This window comes from Eretmochelys imbricata, chromosome 1 (genome assembly GCF_965152235.1).
Source record: "Eretmochelys imbricata isolate rEreImb1 chromosome 1, rEreImb1.hap1, whole genome shotgun sequence".
NCBI lineage: Eukaryota > Metazoa > Chordata > Testudines > Cheloniidae > Eretmochelys > Eretmochelys imbricata.
This window is the reverse complement of record NC_135572.1, coordinates 148511937-148528258: the sequence shown is the minus strand read 5'-3', so window position 1 is coordinate 148528258 and position 16322 is coordinate 148511937. Positions and strand designations below refer to the sequence as shown.

The 16322-nt window shown below is 40.1% G+C and overlaps 1 protein-coding gene across 2 annotated transcripts in view; it reads right to left on the bottom strand.

Annotated features, from left to right (window-relative positions):
- Nucleotides 1-16322, bottom strand: part of GK (glycerol kinase) — a 46642-nt gene that overhangs the window by 16086 nt on the left and 14234 nt on the right. For both annotated transcript variants that reach the window (XM_077816972.1, XM_077816981.1), the window contains exons 9-14: nucleotides 13455-13490; nucleotides 12369-12436; nucleotides 6003-6045; nucleotides 4829-4909; nucleotides 3857-3935; nucleotides 1549-1645 (exon numbers count right to left, since the gene is read on the bottom strand). In XM_077816972.1, the coding sequence (XP_077673098.1) occupies nucleotides 1549-1645; nucleotides 3857-3935; nucleotides 4829-4909; nucleotides 6003-6045; nucleotides 12369-12436; nucleotides 13455-13490 (404 nt within the window). The remainder of the gene's footprint in view (nucleotides 1-1548; nucleotides 1646-3856; nucleotides 3936-4828; nucleotides 4910-6002; nucleotides 6046-12368; nucleotides 12437-13454; nucleotides 13491-16322) is intronic.

Sequence of the window (16322 nt, the reverse complement as noted above, 5' to 3'; positions counted from 1 at the left end):
TCTGCGTTAAACAAGTAATAGTCAAGTTCCAACAAAAGTAGTTTGGGGTCTGTAAGTAATGCAGTATTTTCCCTTATATAAATTGCATCAAGCAATGGTACTTTGAATATGATAGCAAGTCAACCTAATTTTTCAAACAGTTCTACATCTGAATGATGCATTAACATACAGTGCACAAAAACCCAGTTTGATGCAATAAGGAGTACAAGCCAATTTATATATTATTTTAGACATTCTCTTAGAATTGATTTTGGCATGGGTCACAGCTAACAAATGTTGAAGAGTGGCCTGAAAAATTAGCATCAATATTTTTATACAAAATTTTGTCTTAATTAAAAAAAATCTTGAACAGGCGGACAAGAGGTTCAACAGGACTGCATAGGTGTTACACTAAATGGGATGCCTATTTTAAAGTTTTAAAAGGTGAGGTTACCCTCCCCCACTCTCTCCTCCTTCCTTCTTTTTTTCAAAGAAGGAAGGGTAAGTGACTTCTTAAGAGTTTTAAGAAAAAATATTTCACATTTAAATAATGCTTGTGGTGCTCCCACAGGTCCCACTGCCAAGGCCCACTGAGACCGGGGAAATTCAGCAGCAGCAGAGCGCAAACTTGAAGAGACTACTACTTGAAACTACAGCTGGTTAAATCTGATGGGGCCTGCAAATACACTAGACAGAATCCAATAAGCTGGAAAGAGGGAGAGTTGGCCATGAGCATATGTCCTCTCCAAAAGGAACGACAGTTATGGGACCCACATTGAGAACCCTTCTCACAGCGGGATAGTTAAAAATATCCAGAGAACGTGTGGGGAGCACTGATGGAACTGAAACTCTGACAATTCTCAGCACCAAGTTCCCCACTTCCTACTGCTGTTGCCTGCTGGTTCCTAGTGACTCTTCTAGAGGAGAGGAAGTAGGCCATGTACTGTATGTGCAGAGGTACGTCCAAGGAGAAGACGACACACAAGCTCTGCATCCTCAACTCTTCCTGTGACAGATTAAAAGTGAACGAGAAACCAGCATTGAAAATGGGAAGGAAAGAGGCAGACAATGCAACTGCAAGGAAGGTGAGATCTTCTGGAGCACTGCCTCCCAAACTCACCCATCACAATTAATTTCTGCCCCACACTTCCTACCACAGACTGCCAGGCTCTTGAGGTAAGGTGGAGACTTTGGCTTCTCCCCTCATCCACAGCCAGCTGCATTTCTCCAGGGTAGGTTTCTTCCCTGCTTTCTCTACTGAGTTTTTTGTTTTGGGGAAGGATGCTGAACACAGAACTTCCTGCTCCCGGGTGTATTTTAGATGACTTTTTTTTTGAGCAGCAGCCGCCATCACCACTACCTGCTGTGTACCACAAGCAGCCCCTGCTCCAGGCCCCTTTGGTGAGACAGCAGGGGGTGGTGCTCTCCGGTGACCCAAAAACAAATTCAAGGAAGTTTGTGTTTTGAAAGGTCCATGATGGTTAGTGGTTCTGGTTGCCCTCTAGCAGCCACCTATGGATTTTTCAGAATATAATGAGTCATTCCTGCAAATATAATTGTTATCCTTACCCTCGTGCACTGGGTTCCCAGTATGGTGCATATAATCCCGAGAATGCTGGGACAAAGTAGCAGCCATAAGAAGTTCCCACTTCTGCAGCAAGTTTTTCTAGCACACATACAAAAAGCCTTTAGTTTTGCACAAATACATCTAAGTCTAAAGAAACATTTAATTTTGCCATCTGCTCCAGAAATTATTTAAGAGACAAAATACTTCAAAGACACAACACATTTATGAAAACAGTTAACAAAATCAACTGCAGTTAGAAGATACACCTGGCTACTCTGACATTTAGATGGTTGTATTATTGTTATTCAGCCAGTTACAATGTTATTCAATTAAATTTGATCACCAAACCCCGCACAGGTCCCTGTGGAAAAAAAACAAGCTGAAATTCATTACTAGGAACACACCAAAAAACTGGTATCACAGGACTAGAATCTATTTTCTTCTGAAAAGCAAGATGCCTCAGAGTCTGAGCAATGCTCAATTAGGTTATGTCTACACTGGAAAAGACACCTTCCAGCTCCAGCTTTGATACATATACCTGCACTAGTTTGATCAGAGCTAGCACACTAAAGATAGGCGCAGTGGTGGGACAGGCTAGTCACCCTGAGTACAATCCCATCTGAAATCCTAAGTATGTTCTCAGTGTGGCTAGCCTATCTAGCTGTTGGTGTAAGTATGGCTACCTTGCTATTTTTAGCACGTTAGCTCAAACCAAAGCTAGCATGGGTATGTCTATCTGAGCTGGAATTTACCCCTCTAACCCCTGTGTAGACATACCCTTAGATTTCAGTAATGAGGAGCCATTTTATTTCTCCCTTTGCAATTCTGGATATTTTATTTGGTTCTTGGAAGGGACAATATATTTAAGAGTTGCACTTTCGAAAGTTTTACCTACTATCGTTAAAGGTAGCACCCGTGCCAACCTTAACTGAAAAATGAGTATTGCTTTCTTTCCGCTCCCGTCCAACTTATTTGCTTTCTGCATCTGACAATACTGTAGAGTCTGTTTCATAGTTTCCCCTGTACAGTGAAGTAAATTTCCCCTGTTTGTGTGGATGAAAACAGACACTAAGAAGAGGAATAGGAATATGCAATTATAAACTACAAAAATTGGTGAGGAGAAAGTAGGGTCATGCATAGGATCTGCAACTACTTTCAACTCTTCTGAAACTGAACAGGTTTCATGCTGACAATGCCCCTTTAGAAAAGTATTCATGTGTAGATAATACATTTTCCCTCTAAAGAAGTTCTCTGGGATTACCCACAGATGAGGGTAATCAAGGTATGTTCCTAAATGCTGAGCAATGCTGACAAAAACTGAAGATTGAACCATTAAAATGTTCAGAAGTTCAGCTGCAGCTGTGCAGGAATCACGCAACCCCAGCTCCCACGGAAGGCAGTGGGAACTGGGGATTCTCAGCACTTCAGGATCTATCTATTTAGATGTCGAAATATGGATTTAGGAGCCTAACTTTATAAAATAGGTTCGATATTCGACTCTTACCTTTTTTATTGTAATACAAAACATGAAATCTATTCAGATTTGGTGTAAAACTTACAAGGCTGTCCAAATGACTTAGGAACCTTTGTGTCATTGACCATGCTTTTTCAAAATTTTATCCCATGTATCTGGATAATTTTTCAGAAGTCAATTCTGTTCCAAAATTTCAAAGCACTACACATCTGCATTTTTAGTTAAATTTCCTAAGAATATAAAAAAGTGTTAGCTACCCTGGTTTCTCCTGGTTAATCCATTCTCAGGTAAAATGGATTATCCTCAGATATTACATTCACAGTCCAAGTTAAATGTCATTTGGTACAGTACTGCAAATTGAGGTATTAAGTTTTCAATGAACTCCATGCACCCCTTGCACAGAGCGCACTGCAAGTCTGGGGCCTCAGTCCCCCATTTTTTAGTATGGGAACAAGTTTGTAGGTGTTATGACACAATTTTCAGTGGACTACACAGTGAGACCTGTATACTATTTATCCCAAACTTCTCAATATTAAATGAGCCAATAAATCTGCTATGTCAGTGTAGCACAGCTCTTAGTAATTTCTACATACTTCAGCAGTAACAAGAGGTTTTCCTAGACGAGCAACAGTGCTAAATGTAAAAAATGTAACTTTACGTATTCTTTTTTAGTAATTGCAGAAAGAACTGGTTATACATCTATGCATGTTTTACTATAGTCCCTCTCTTCTATTTTACTTGCATCTTTTGACCTTTTATTCAACACTAGAGACTTCAAAACTGTGTCAGCCCTCTATTCAGTTTGAAAAAAACGTTTACAAGTTATGAATACTCACCAACTTCACTTGAAGACTTTACTATACCAAGATTGTCCCGTAGCCAACGAACAACAGCACCAGCTATGGCAACAGAGCCCTAGGGAAACAGAAAACAAATGGTCATAGCTGGAGTTTACTAATTTCTAGCATAAAAAAATTCAAGAGTTCAGAAAGGTGGGACAACAACGCCTAAATATCATCTTTGCAGATCTAGGACCCTGGGGCTCGCCAGGACTGCTCTAAATTGTATTTGACCACCACTTTGGAGCCACAGGCGTCCAGTGGCTGGGGGAGTGTCAAAGCACAGCGGTGCAGGAAAGTCAACACTACTCCAGTTCTCTACCACATAGAGATCTGTTTCCCCCCTGAAGAAGAATTGTGAAGATGTTGGTCAGACTGGCTTTATGTCGCAGGCCCCTGAGCTGTCATATCTAGACTTCTGTATACACAGTTGCGAGGTCTGAATGCCTTATGTATCCCAACCTAAGACCTCCAAATCCTGATGATACAAAAAGTGTGCTAAACTTCAGACCCATGAATGGTTCCACTGACTTTGGAGTGACTACTCATGTACTTAGTGTTTGGAGGATCAATGTTTACGAACATAGAGCCTTCCACAGGTTTGATAGATGCTCCTGATCTTTTAGAAGTTTGCTCTAAAATACACTACATTAGATGACAAAGCAATACCTAGTCACGCTTGCCCTGAGTGAGGAGTGAAGATAATTAGTTTTAAGGGTAACAGTGTATATTTAAGAATGGTATAGAAGGTTAGGACTTCCTCTTATTTTTTCCTTTTTGTTTACTGTATGTGTAGATGGTCTCTCATAAACATGTTGACGTAATTATGGCTTTTGTGCACATAGAAGGATTTACTCTTCCATCTGCTGGACAGTTTTTCTGAATCAAGATTCCAAGAAGGGGGGGGGGGGGGGAGGGGAGTGTCAAAAAGGTGTGTGTGGGAGGGAAGCAATTGCCACATATACTTACTTCTAGTGCATAACATACAGGTTTGTCTCTTCCCAGTTTGTAAGCCACTGTGGTCAGAAGGCCATGTTCAGACAATACAGGCTAAAAAATAAAATATGGATAAACCATCAACTACTTGAACAGGAAAAGTCAGGAGTCACATTTCTAAGAGAAATTACTGCATAAAATACTGTAAAATAGTCAAATTAGAAGGAGAGGTCCTTATTTATAAAGAGTAAAGGAGAAAAAACAAATTCTTTAGTATAACAGGTGAGTAAGTTTAGAAATTAAATTAGCCAATGTTTTAGCACAGATCCCAATCCGCAACCCATGGAAACTTGTTGATTCTGCTTATTTCCAGAAGCTTCCAGGGTCTTCACTGCAAAGAAGAACCTGGAGGCTTGCAGAAGAAGCTGGTAACAAGGAGCAGACTCAAGCTTAGCTATCTCTAGACTGGAGCTGCTAGGCAAGAAAGAAATTTCCAAGAAAACAGAAGGAAGGCAATTGAAGTAGTCAAGCAGTACTGCCAAGGGACTAGAAGAGGAGCAGACGGCTAGGGGAACAGGGAATCAACAGGCAGAAAAATGTTTAGGTGAGGCAGAAAAGCATATGCAAAAGAACAGGGTGAGATTATGAAAGTTTGTCATTTCCCTTTTTAGCAAGTTAGGAGCCAGGAAATGGAGCTTCACCAAGCCATAGGCTGAATGAAATGTTGCTTTCTAGTCTTGTAGATTAGAAGATGCCCCTTTTCCCGCATCTGTAGGAACTATATTAGCAACTTTAAGTGGAACAAGAAAAACTAGTTTTAAAGTGGTACTTCGCAGAAGTTATTTTAAATGACTGAAGCTTAACAAGAGAGTACATGAGCACAAATGAGCTAGTTTCCTTTTTGACCTTTCGTATATTCAATTGTCTGCTATTAACATTTGTTCTACATTAAAAACATAAGGTAACTTTGCTTAATCCTATGTGCATTATGCACTTTATGACCTTGCATCAAAAGAAAAAAAAAAAAAAAAAAAACACATTCCAAAATATTATAGGGGGATGAGGAGGAAGTGAAGTGACTCACGTGATACATTTTCCTATTGAGTATGAAGGGTTTATGGAACAAGATCTGCTTATTTAGCATGAGAAGCAACTTAATTGAAAAATGCATACTCCTAGCAAGCTATTTCTAATTCAAGCAACCAACCTTTTGACCTGTATTGCAAAGCAAGAAACATCCTGTTCCGTACCTGTAGTGGAAAAAGACATAAGGTAGTAATTTATAAAAAGAAAATGAAGAAACAGGAACAGAAGACAGACATCTGTGACATTCATTTATCACAGAGTTATGGGCATTTCATGATAAGGCAACTTAATATAGCAAAACATCACCACCACCTTACAATTAGTCTAGGAGTAATTTATAAAATGAGCTTCGTATAAATCTTAGTTGAATTATGTCTCCAACTTTTAAGTGAGCAATTAAGGAAGAAGGGCAGTTTGCAGAGCTTGTAATAGGATGAGTAATTTTAAGACTATAACTACAAGACAGGGTGGATAAAAATCCATGATTTTTAAAAAAAATCATTTTATTTAAATTGGATTTTTTGATAAAATGCTTTTTGGAGGACAAAAGCAAAGATAGTTTTAATTAAGATACATTATAGCTCAAAGATCTCTCATCATGGAAGAGGGATTATGAATTCTAATTCTCTAGTATGAGACAATATATTCATGTAATGTTTTGTAAATGAGTTCCATTAGTTCATGGATTAAGGACCCAATTTTATGGTGTTCTGCAGGCTTCTGTATAGATTTAGGTTAATCTTTCTATCTACCCAATGGGACTCAATGCTCAATCTAGAACAGGGATCGGCAACCTTTGGCACACAGCACGCCAGACTAAGTCCCCTGGCGGGCCAAGCCAGTTTGTTTACCTGCCGCGTCCGCAGGTTCAGCCGACTGCGGCTCCCACTGGCCACGGTTTGCCTCTCCAGGCCACTGGGGGCTGCAGGAAGTGGTGCCAGCACATCCCTCTGCCCGTGCCACTTCCCAATTGGCCTGGAGCGGCGAACCATGGCCAGTGGGAGCTGCAGTCGACCGAATCTGTGGACGCGGCAGGTAAACAAACCGGCCCGGCCCGCCAGGGGGCTTAGTCTGGCATGCCGCATGCCAAAGGTTGCTGATCCCTGATCTAGAAGATACCATCCGAGATGCTTAGTTTTGCAGTTCTCAAACTGTCCATTTGTGTCTCCAGAGGTAACATGCTTGTTAACAGCAAAAAATGTTTTTAAATAAAATAAACAAACAGACCTCAACCCTATTGTCCCGCTGCAAATTTGTGTACACAGCGTCAATCCCCTACCGCTCTAAAAGTGCAAAGTTTCAAAAAATTCAAGATTGTTGGGGGTGGAATAGATCTGGACAAGGAGAAGAAGTCTTGAGATAAATGTGAGAGACATATGCTTGTTTTGTTAAAATATTATATGTTTGCTGTTGAAGAAAAAAAATCCAGAATACTTAACATTGTTGTTTCAGTTAAATAAAACAATTTAAATGTCTGTCTGCATGATGTTCTCCTCCTAATACAGCATGGCAAGAAAATCCTCCAAATATTAATGATTAGCCTGTTGAATTGGAGATAGTTCACCTCCCAATAACTTCATAAATATCTGCTTCAATTACCTTTGGTAAAGGAAATAACCAAATAATTATTCATTTTCTGATATAGCTATAAAACTAATCTGAGAAGTTTTCAAAATAAATCATTGTTTAAAAATGTATAGTGTGTACCTTCTGAAAATGAAACCTACATCTATCTCTGAGTTGTGAAGAATAATATGTATTAAGGTTATAACAACCAACAAGAATGCACTTTTATGTAGAAAACCATGATTAAATCAAGTCTTTCTGACTAGTGATTTAAATCATGATTTAAATCAAATCCACCCTGCTACAAGAGACTTTCACTAGAGAGAACATTTTCAGAAACACCACACAATGGGAGTGGCACATTTTCAAATTCTCTACGAAAGCATGAAGCTGACAAACACGTTTATAAAAAAAACCCTTCAGATAAACGACAGTAGATTTTCATAATGTGTAATTAAAAACAGTGAGAAATTCCTTTGTAACAAACATGCAGGCAACAGGTTAGCTTAAAATAGTAACGCATGAAGTATTTCAGAGGTATATTTTGACAAAACAATTGATATATACATACGAGATAAGTAAAATGCAACCAGAAAATAAATTATTTTTTAGTCTCTGCATTTGTAAAAAAGCTCTTACAGGTTAAAAAATTCTCATGTCAGTAACGTAGATCATTTTGTGTTCCAGTAAAGCAGAAGAGAGTTAAATGGTAACTTAGAGTATAACAGATGGTAAAAGTGGCGATTACTAAGGAAAGGATATTGAGCAAAATGCAACTAGCAATGAGCACACTTTCTTATATTGTGTGAAAAACCTATTTTGCATTAGGAGGTTGGCTCAGGACTGTACTCAGAGCAGCTAGCCCAAGTGGCTGTCCACAGATACACTGCTATTTTGAGGGGGAATCTGAGCTCCTCTGCCTGACCCACTTTGTGAGTTGGGAGATGAAATGGCCTCTGCCCAGCTACTGAATCTGGCCCTTTCCACACCCCTGTATGAGCAGAGATCTAGTGGGCTAGTCCTCCTGAGGGTGGCTGAGCCGCTCTGCCTGCCCCCACCTGCATGTGAGTAGGGATATGTGGGAGGCTTATCCCTCTAGGAATCTCTATCCTCCCCACCCACCAATGTCAGACTGGATGTAAGGAAGCCCTGCCTCTCTGGGTGGAGTAAGCTGTCATAAATATAAAGGGAAGGGTAAACCCCTTTGAAATCCCTCCTGGCCAGGGGAAAGCTCCTCTCACCTGTAAAGGGTTAAGAAGCTAAAGGTAACCTCGCTGGCACCTGACCAAAATGACCAATGAGGAGACAAGATACTTTCAAAAGCTGGGAGGAGGGAGAGAAACAAAGGGTCTGTGTCTGTCTATATGCTGGTTTCTGCAGGGGATAGACCAGGAATGGAGTCTTAGAACTTTTAGTAAGTAATCTAGCTAGGTATGTGTTAGATTATGATTTCTTTAAATGGCTGAGAAAAGAATTGTGCTGAATAACTATTTCTGTCTGTGTATCTTTTTTGTAACTTAAGGTTTTGCCTAGAGGGGTTCTCTATGTTTTCTAATCTAATTACCCTGTAAGATATCTACCATCCTGATTTTACAGGGGGGATTTCTTCATTTCTATTTACTTCTATTTTCTATTAAAAGTCTTCTTGTAAAAAACTGAATGTTTTTTCATTGTTCTCAGATCCAAGGGTTTGGGTCTGTGGTCACCTATGCAAATTGGTGAGGCTTTTTATCCAACATTTCCCAGGAAAGGGGGGGGTGCAAGTGTTGGGAGGATTGTTCATTGTTCTTAAGATCCAAGGGTCTGGGTCTGTAGTCACCTAGGCAAATTGGTGAGGCTTTTTACCAAACCTTGTCCAGGAAGTGGGGTGCAGGGTTTTGGGAAGTATTTTGGGGGGAAAGACGCGTCCAAACAGCTCTTCCCCAGTAACCAGTATTAGTTTGGTGGTGGTAGCGGCCATTCCAAGGACAACGGGTGGAATACTTTGTACCTTGGGGAAGTTTTGACCTAAGCTGGTAAAGATAAGCTTAGGAGGTTTTTCATGCAGGTCCCCACATCTGTACCCTAGAGTTCAGAGTGGGGGAGGAACCTTGACATAACCTTAGAACAAGCATGCTTGGAGAATGCATCAAGACAACACTGCTGAGACTGGGGTGAGGATATATGCATATCATAGGCTCCCTTGCACTGTGGAGGGGGATGGTAACACCCACTCAGATGAGTACATATGTCTCCAAGCCGTATTGCTGTAGGCTATATTCATCTCCATGGGGTATTCTCATTCAGCTAAGAACACCTAATTGAAATGAAAGGGCCACTTCACACCACTGAGCCTCCTATGCTGCAGCTGGATGTGTAGACCCCCCATGGCTGGGACTCAGACTATTCTTGGCTCCGTCACTGGCCTGCTGGGTGACTGTGGCCAAGTCAGGTCACCTCTGTGTCTCAGTTTCCCCTATAGTTTCATCTATACAAGGAGAAAAATAACTTTCCCTCGAGATCTACTGACAAAAAGCATTTGTAAGTGCGAGCACTTATTACCTCTCCACAGATGTGTCTGAACCGCACACCGATGTGATAATTACAGGTGCCTATCAACATTTTTCTTTTAAAAACGAAAAACAAAACAAAACTCTAGGAAAACAAACAGCAAAAAGCTTCATTAACTTAGAGTGAAGGTTGCCCAAACATAGCTTGTGCTCCTCCAGAGTGTCTAAGTCAGCAGAACTCAAACTTATGAGAAACAGGAAATACTGAGTTAAGGTAAATGTCCATGCAACTTTAACTCTGTCCCCCTGGAGCAGTCAATAACCACTGGGAATTATCTGCATTCGCTGTCTTAGATGTAGCTGACTAAATGGTTAAGGAATAAGCTGGAGTGCCTTTAAAGAGATGTTTCAGAGTAACAGCCGTGTTAGTCTGTATTCGCAAAAAGAAAAGGAGTACTTGTGGCACCTTAGAGACTAACCAATCTATTTGAGCATGAGCAAGCTCATGCTCAAATAAATTGGTTAGTCTCTAAGGTGCCACAAGTACTCCTTTTCTTTTTAAAGAGATGGGATTGCAATTTGTGGTGATCGGGGCTATGGCCCTCGGCGGATATGTGAGCGAGCCCCTTCTCTGATCCCTGTGTGTAAGAGTCGAAAGGAAAAAGCAACACATATGCGGTAGCAAGAGGTTCATGGTCAACTGACAGAGGGGGGTACATATTGGGATCCTATAGGTTAGATATATGCACAATTATATTTACCAGAAGGCAGCATGTGAGGTACCTACCAAGAACCAGTCACCAACTGGTTTCATAATCATTGCAAAAATATATGTGTATATGTAATGTTGAGGGAATTATGTATCTGTATTGAAAAATATGTTCTTAAGGTATGAGAGCTAAGGCACGTCCCCAGAAGGGGATAAACATGCTCCTGTTAGGTAGGAGGAAAGAGACACTTATCTCTCTCGGGCTGGTCATGTGCATATTGTGTGGTCTGTTTCACAATGCAGGCCTATCTTCAATTTGAGCTGAATTCACAAGCTCTTGATTAACAATTGACAAGAAAGGGACAGAAAAGGAAACCACAACCAGCAGGAGCGGCAGGCATCCTGTTTACGAGTAAGGACAACAGGGTTTTTTGGGGAGGGGGGGGTGGAGGGGATAACTCTAGGTACAGGGAAACACCCTGGATGTTTGCACTGATAAGGCAAGCTAACAGCATGGCTTGTCTCATGAACGGCAATCACAGCCAAGGTTGGCTGTAATACACTGGAAGGATTTTGATAGAGCTTTTCACTGTAAGTCATGACAGTAACTAGTTAAGTCAGTCTAGGTTCTAGAGTGCATGGTCTTATTTTATATGCAACTATTGTTTCCAATATTTCTACTTGCTACCACTTGAATCTCTAACTCCATTAAATAAACTTTTACTTGTTTTCACTACAGACTTATCCAAGTGCTGTGTGTTAAGTGGAGCAGCAATCCGAGGTGTATCTGGTATCCTGGGATGTACTGAGTTTTTGGAAGCTGTGAATACTGCAAATGTCCAGTGTAAAATCCAGGTAGATGCTTGGAGATTGGAATGTGCCTATGGCTAACCTACAGAGGGATAGTAGAGCCCGTGGGGGCTGAGAGTAGAGTGCTTGTGTTGCCTATGGCCTGTGCCTATACTTGTGTTGCCAGTGGAGGCAGGGAGCTGACTCACAGCAGGCACACACACACACACAAGGATTCTGCATGCTAAGGGCAGGTAGTAAGGAGGTGCTTCATAATCCTGGGAAGCAACACAACATGTAACTTGGGATATCCAGTACGCCCCATTTCAATGCTGCGTTGTGTAGGTTATGTCACTAGCAGAGCATGGGGAGGTCTTGCCAGGGGGACTGTTAGCAGTTAGGTGGGAGATGAGAGTAGTCTGAGAGTATAATGATGGATAAAGCGAAGGCCAGTATTTGATGGTATTGTATCCATAAGGATGAAGGGGTTGAAGGACTTTAGTAGGCGTGGTGGTCTTTCTCTGGAGTAGGCTAAGTGTGTGAGTGTAGAGCAGGCATAGGTAGCTCCTGTTCAGTACAGGGCAAAAGCAGAGTGCAAATGCATGGGCTTACTGGGGTATCACTCGAAGAGGGCAGAGTTAAGGCTGAATGGGCACTTACATTAACTAAATATTTCCTGGTTTTCACAAGTATGAGTTTTGCTGAAGTAGACATTCTGGAAGGGCATGAGCTATTGCCAGGCAACCTTAACAGAATTGATTTTTTTTGCCATTTAATATCTTTTTTAAAAAAGAAGGAATTGCAGACACTCGTGTTCTCAAACTGTTAGTGTTTAGCCTTTATAACCTTATCCAGCTTTCCCCCACACCCCCTACATTCAGGGCTAGACAAAGATGATCTAATATTTGCTTTCAATATTGTTGTGCTAACTTACGTATTTTTTGCTTGTCCATCCTTGAAACACATTTGTCCAACTAGAGCAGCAGATTGATCACCCAGGCACTGAAAGGATAGACATGTTCTTAGCAAAGAAGTGCATATGAATCACTGTGTAACAACAATAACCTTAAATCAATTTCTTCTAAGCTTATAATCCCAATTTGGGTCAACTGTGTACACTGTAAATGAGAAGGTAGTGAACACAAGCACAGTCTTCATGTATATTCATTCCTTCTCCCCTCTACTGAAACCGCCAACAAAAAGTGCCAATTAGTACCATCAGCTAAGGTAACAATTAATTTAGCAAGTGTGATCAAGTGCAATATCCGCATGTGTTTGACATTACTGGTTAAATTCTCAGCTCACTTCAAGATTTGTACATGTAGATCTGGTTGTTATATGGCTAGCTTTCATTTTCTGATGAGTTATCCATTTATGATGTTTACTTACTGTGAAGTGTCCTAGATTTCCATGGGACTATTTGTGAGAGTTAAATTGCTAACATCCAGTAGAACCTCAGAGTTATGAATACCTCAGGGGATGGAGGTTTTATGTAACTCTGAAATGTTCATAACTCTGAACAAAACATTATGGATGTTCTTTCAAAAGTTTACAGCTGAACATTGACTTAATACAGCTTTGAAACTTTACTATGCAGAAGAAAAAATGCTGTTTCCACACCCCCCTTTTCCCTGTAGTTTACGTTAAACACAGTACTGTACTGTATTTGCTTTTTTTTTTTTTTTTGCGGGGGGGGTTGGGGGGGGGTCTCTGCTGCTGCCCGGCTCCTCATTCTGGTTCCAAATGAGGTATATGGTTGACTGGTCAGTTTGTACTTCTGGTGTTCGTAACTCTGAGGTTTTACTGTACTTGTTTGCATGATCAGGCCTTAATTAATTAATTCACAATAGTCTTCATTATTAGTGTAAGTATACTGTACTTGCTTAAAATGAAAGAATTTTGTTGCAAATACAACTTGATTTTCTAAAATAATTAGTTTATTTTTAAGTTATATCCAGTGAGGGTCTCTCCAAGCAGACCCAAGTCCTCATGCCAGAATTCAAATTGGAAAAGAACTCACCCCAGAAATTGGCACACCTGTCAGAGCTCCAGATTTCTAACAAAAATACAGAACACAAACTTCAGTTTATTTCACACTGCTTGCTTATCAATTATTGTAACATTTAAGCAATGAAGGAAAGACACTCTTCAGTTTTTAATGGAGATATGCATGCTTCAGGTGTGGACAGAAACAGCTGCAGAAAAGAGTCCTCATACCAGAATTGGTAGTAAGTTAAAAAACAAGGCATGACACTGCCATTTCAAAAGACTGCCTTTAAAAATTAAATAAAATAAAGGTAGCATTTAAAAGAAAAACTGTGCTTTGATGAAAGTTTCAACAATACTGAAAAGTTGCCTCTTGGCACAAGCTAGATATTACATTGAAGCCAGCTTGTAACAACACTTTTCCTTTCATTCAGAGGCGCTCTACAAAAACATTGTAAACTCTTTCTACTTGTTTGTGGTTTTGCACTTTTTCATTTTACTGTCAATGCCATATGGTGTAACAACTGTCATTGATAAAAATGGCATTTATAGATCAACAGTCTGCTCACTAATTTTGAGATAAAGATCTTTCCACTCTCAGGAACCCATAAAGTGTCACTGAGAGCTACATTACTTGGTCCAGCTCCCATTGACTTCACTTTATATCACAATGACATCTCTTCAAAGCTACTCCAACTTATTCCTCCACCAGTCAGTCAGTTACATCTAACACAGTAACGCAGATAAGTCCCATTGGCTATTGTCACCAGAAAATAGCCTTCTCAGGGAATCTCTATACGACAGGAGCAACCGTACCATTGTTGCATAGATATTTTCTACATCGACAGAAGGCATTTTGCCATCAACGTAGGTAATCCACCTCCCAAAGCAACATTCCCCATGTGGTAAGTGGCTTCCTCCCCTCGGTAGAATACAAGAGAGAAGCACTGAGGCAGAGTGATGCCTTCCAGTTAAGGGACAGAGCAGGTCCTAGTGCTTACAGGAGGAATTTGGATTGCTACAGCAGCTTGGTTTGAATTCTTGTGTGAATAGGACCTCTGCTTAATCCATCAAATCAGGTCTAAAATCAAAACAATAAACAGCAAGCTTTGTGCATTTACTCCATAACCTAAGATAGAGGAATCCAGAATCCAGTTTTAGTTGTTAGTTTTCCATATATAGTTAAAATAAAAAGCAATCTTGTTAAAATAAGAAACAGGCCATCATTTGTGGTATGCTAGCATGTGGCCTGTAACAATAAGGTTCAACTAGGTACTATGATCAGGCACTTTCCTATTACAAGTGATTATGATAAGGTGATTTAACAAGTAAACAATAACAGAGGTCCTATTTTAAGACCACACAGTGTTTTCAATTTAAGCAGCACTTCACAAAAACAACCATGTGCTAGAAAGATTCTTCAGCTGTATTCCTGTAAATGACTACAGGCATCACCAGGAATCAGTCCTACTTAAAATATCCTTTGCTTTTATTAACTAGTAGGTTCTTTCTTGAACTGTGACCATACATTTTCATTGAGGTCATGCATAAGACATGACAGTGCATTTCCAATTAGGAAATCTCAGTAGTTTCCACAACTCCCATTTTAACTGATTGGGCTTTTTGATTGTTTAAATAAATTTTAATATAAAACTAACATTACAAACCTTATTTCTATTGCACTGAAATACCATGTGTTGTTCTCACTACAAAGCCAGACATACCTGTTTCTCTTTATAAATATGAAATTGTCAAGTCTTCGAAATTTATGCAAACATACTAGTAACACTGGCCACTTAACTGCAGTGTCTCAATCTGGAGACGCTAGCTGGATCTGCTAGTTTTACAAATGTTACATTGCATGCCTCTAAGTAAATGGAAATGCACTGTATCTGAACAGAATGGATGAGACAAACTTGTGGACAGCCTAATGAATGTGTCTACTCACCAGGCTAGGGCACATTTTCTACAGTCAGCAAGAAAATAATAATAGGTAGGAAGGAGAAAGACAAAAAAGTTCATAATCAGCTATCCTGTCTCATTTCCCATGAACGGCTTTATCTCTTCTTCCAGTTGCTGCATTGGTTCAAGTCAGAATAAAATTCACTCTGATCTAATCCCTTCAAATTAGTAGACGCCAACTAAGATTCCTAGTAGCAAGCACATTTAGAACCTGGTTAAAAAAAAATAAAAAGCTACAAGTTGGGGTTTTTAAATTAAGAACAATCCAGAATCTTTTTCTGGAGTTAACATAAAAGGACACCCTTCAAAGCAAAATAAGTTCCCAACAGGTAAACAGGATCCTGTCCTGCAGCCTTCATCCAGCCATGAAGTTCTGTTACTAAGTTCTGCAAGTAAGCTCCACCTCTTTTCAACTGCATGAACACAGTTCAGCAATCACTCCTGGGGAAAGTCTCTGCAGGTGCTCTAAAAGCACTGTTTGATTACAAACACATCAACAATGCTCCAACATGTTTTTGTAACAAACTTTACTGACACACAAGCAACTAGAATTTACTTCTCAAAAGGAGGAAATACAAGATGGAATCTGCATTTCTTCCAACTCCCACAGAACCCTACTAAATCCTTTACTCAATCCCACAGGGATGCAACTCTGAATGGGATTTACCCAGCATTCCTGCCACCAGGAAGACTCACATGGAAGCTGCCCATGGGAGTTTTGCCTGTTCTAGGAGCACTGGATGGTGGCCCCAGGAAGGGCACTATTTGAAGCTATCTTATTACTTTTAATCTGCTGCTTATAGATTAATTCACCAGCTACTTATCAAAATTGAATAAGTAGTTTGCAATAAGAATCAGATATTTACTAGTCTCAAAAAAACCTTTCCAACTGAGTTTTACTAGTTTGACACTCATCAAGAGTGCTGTTATCTAAAAAATT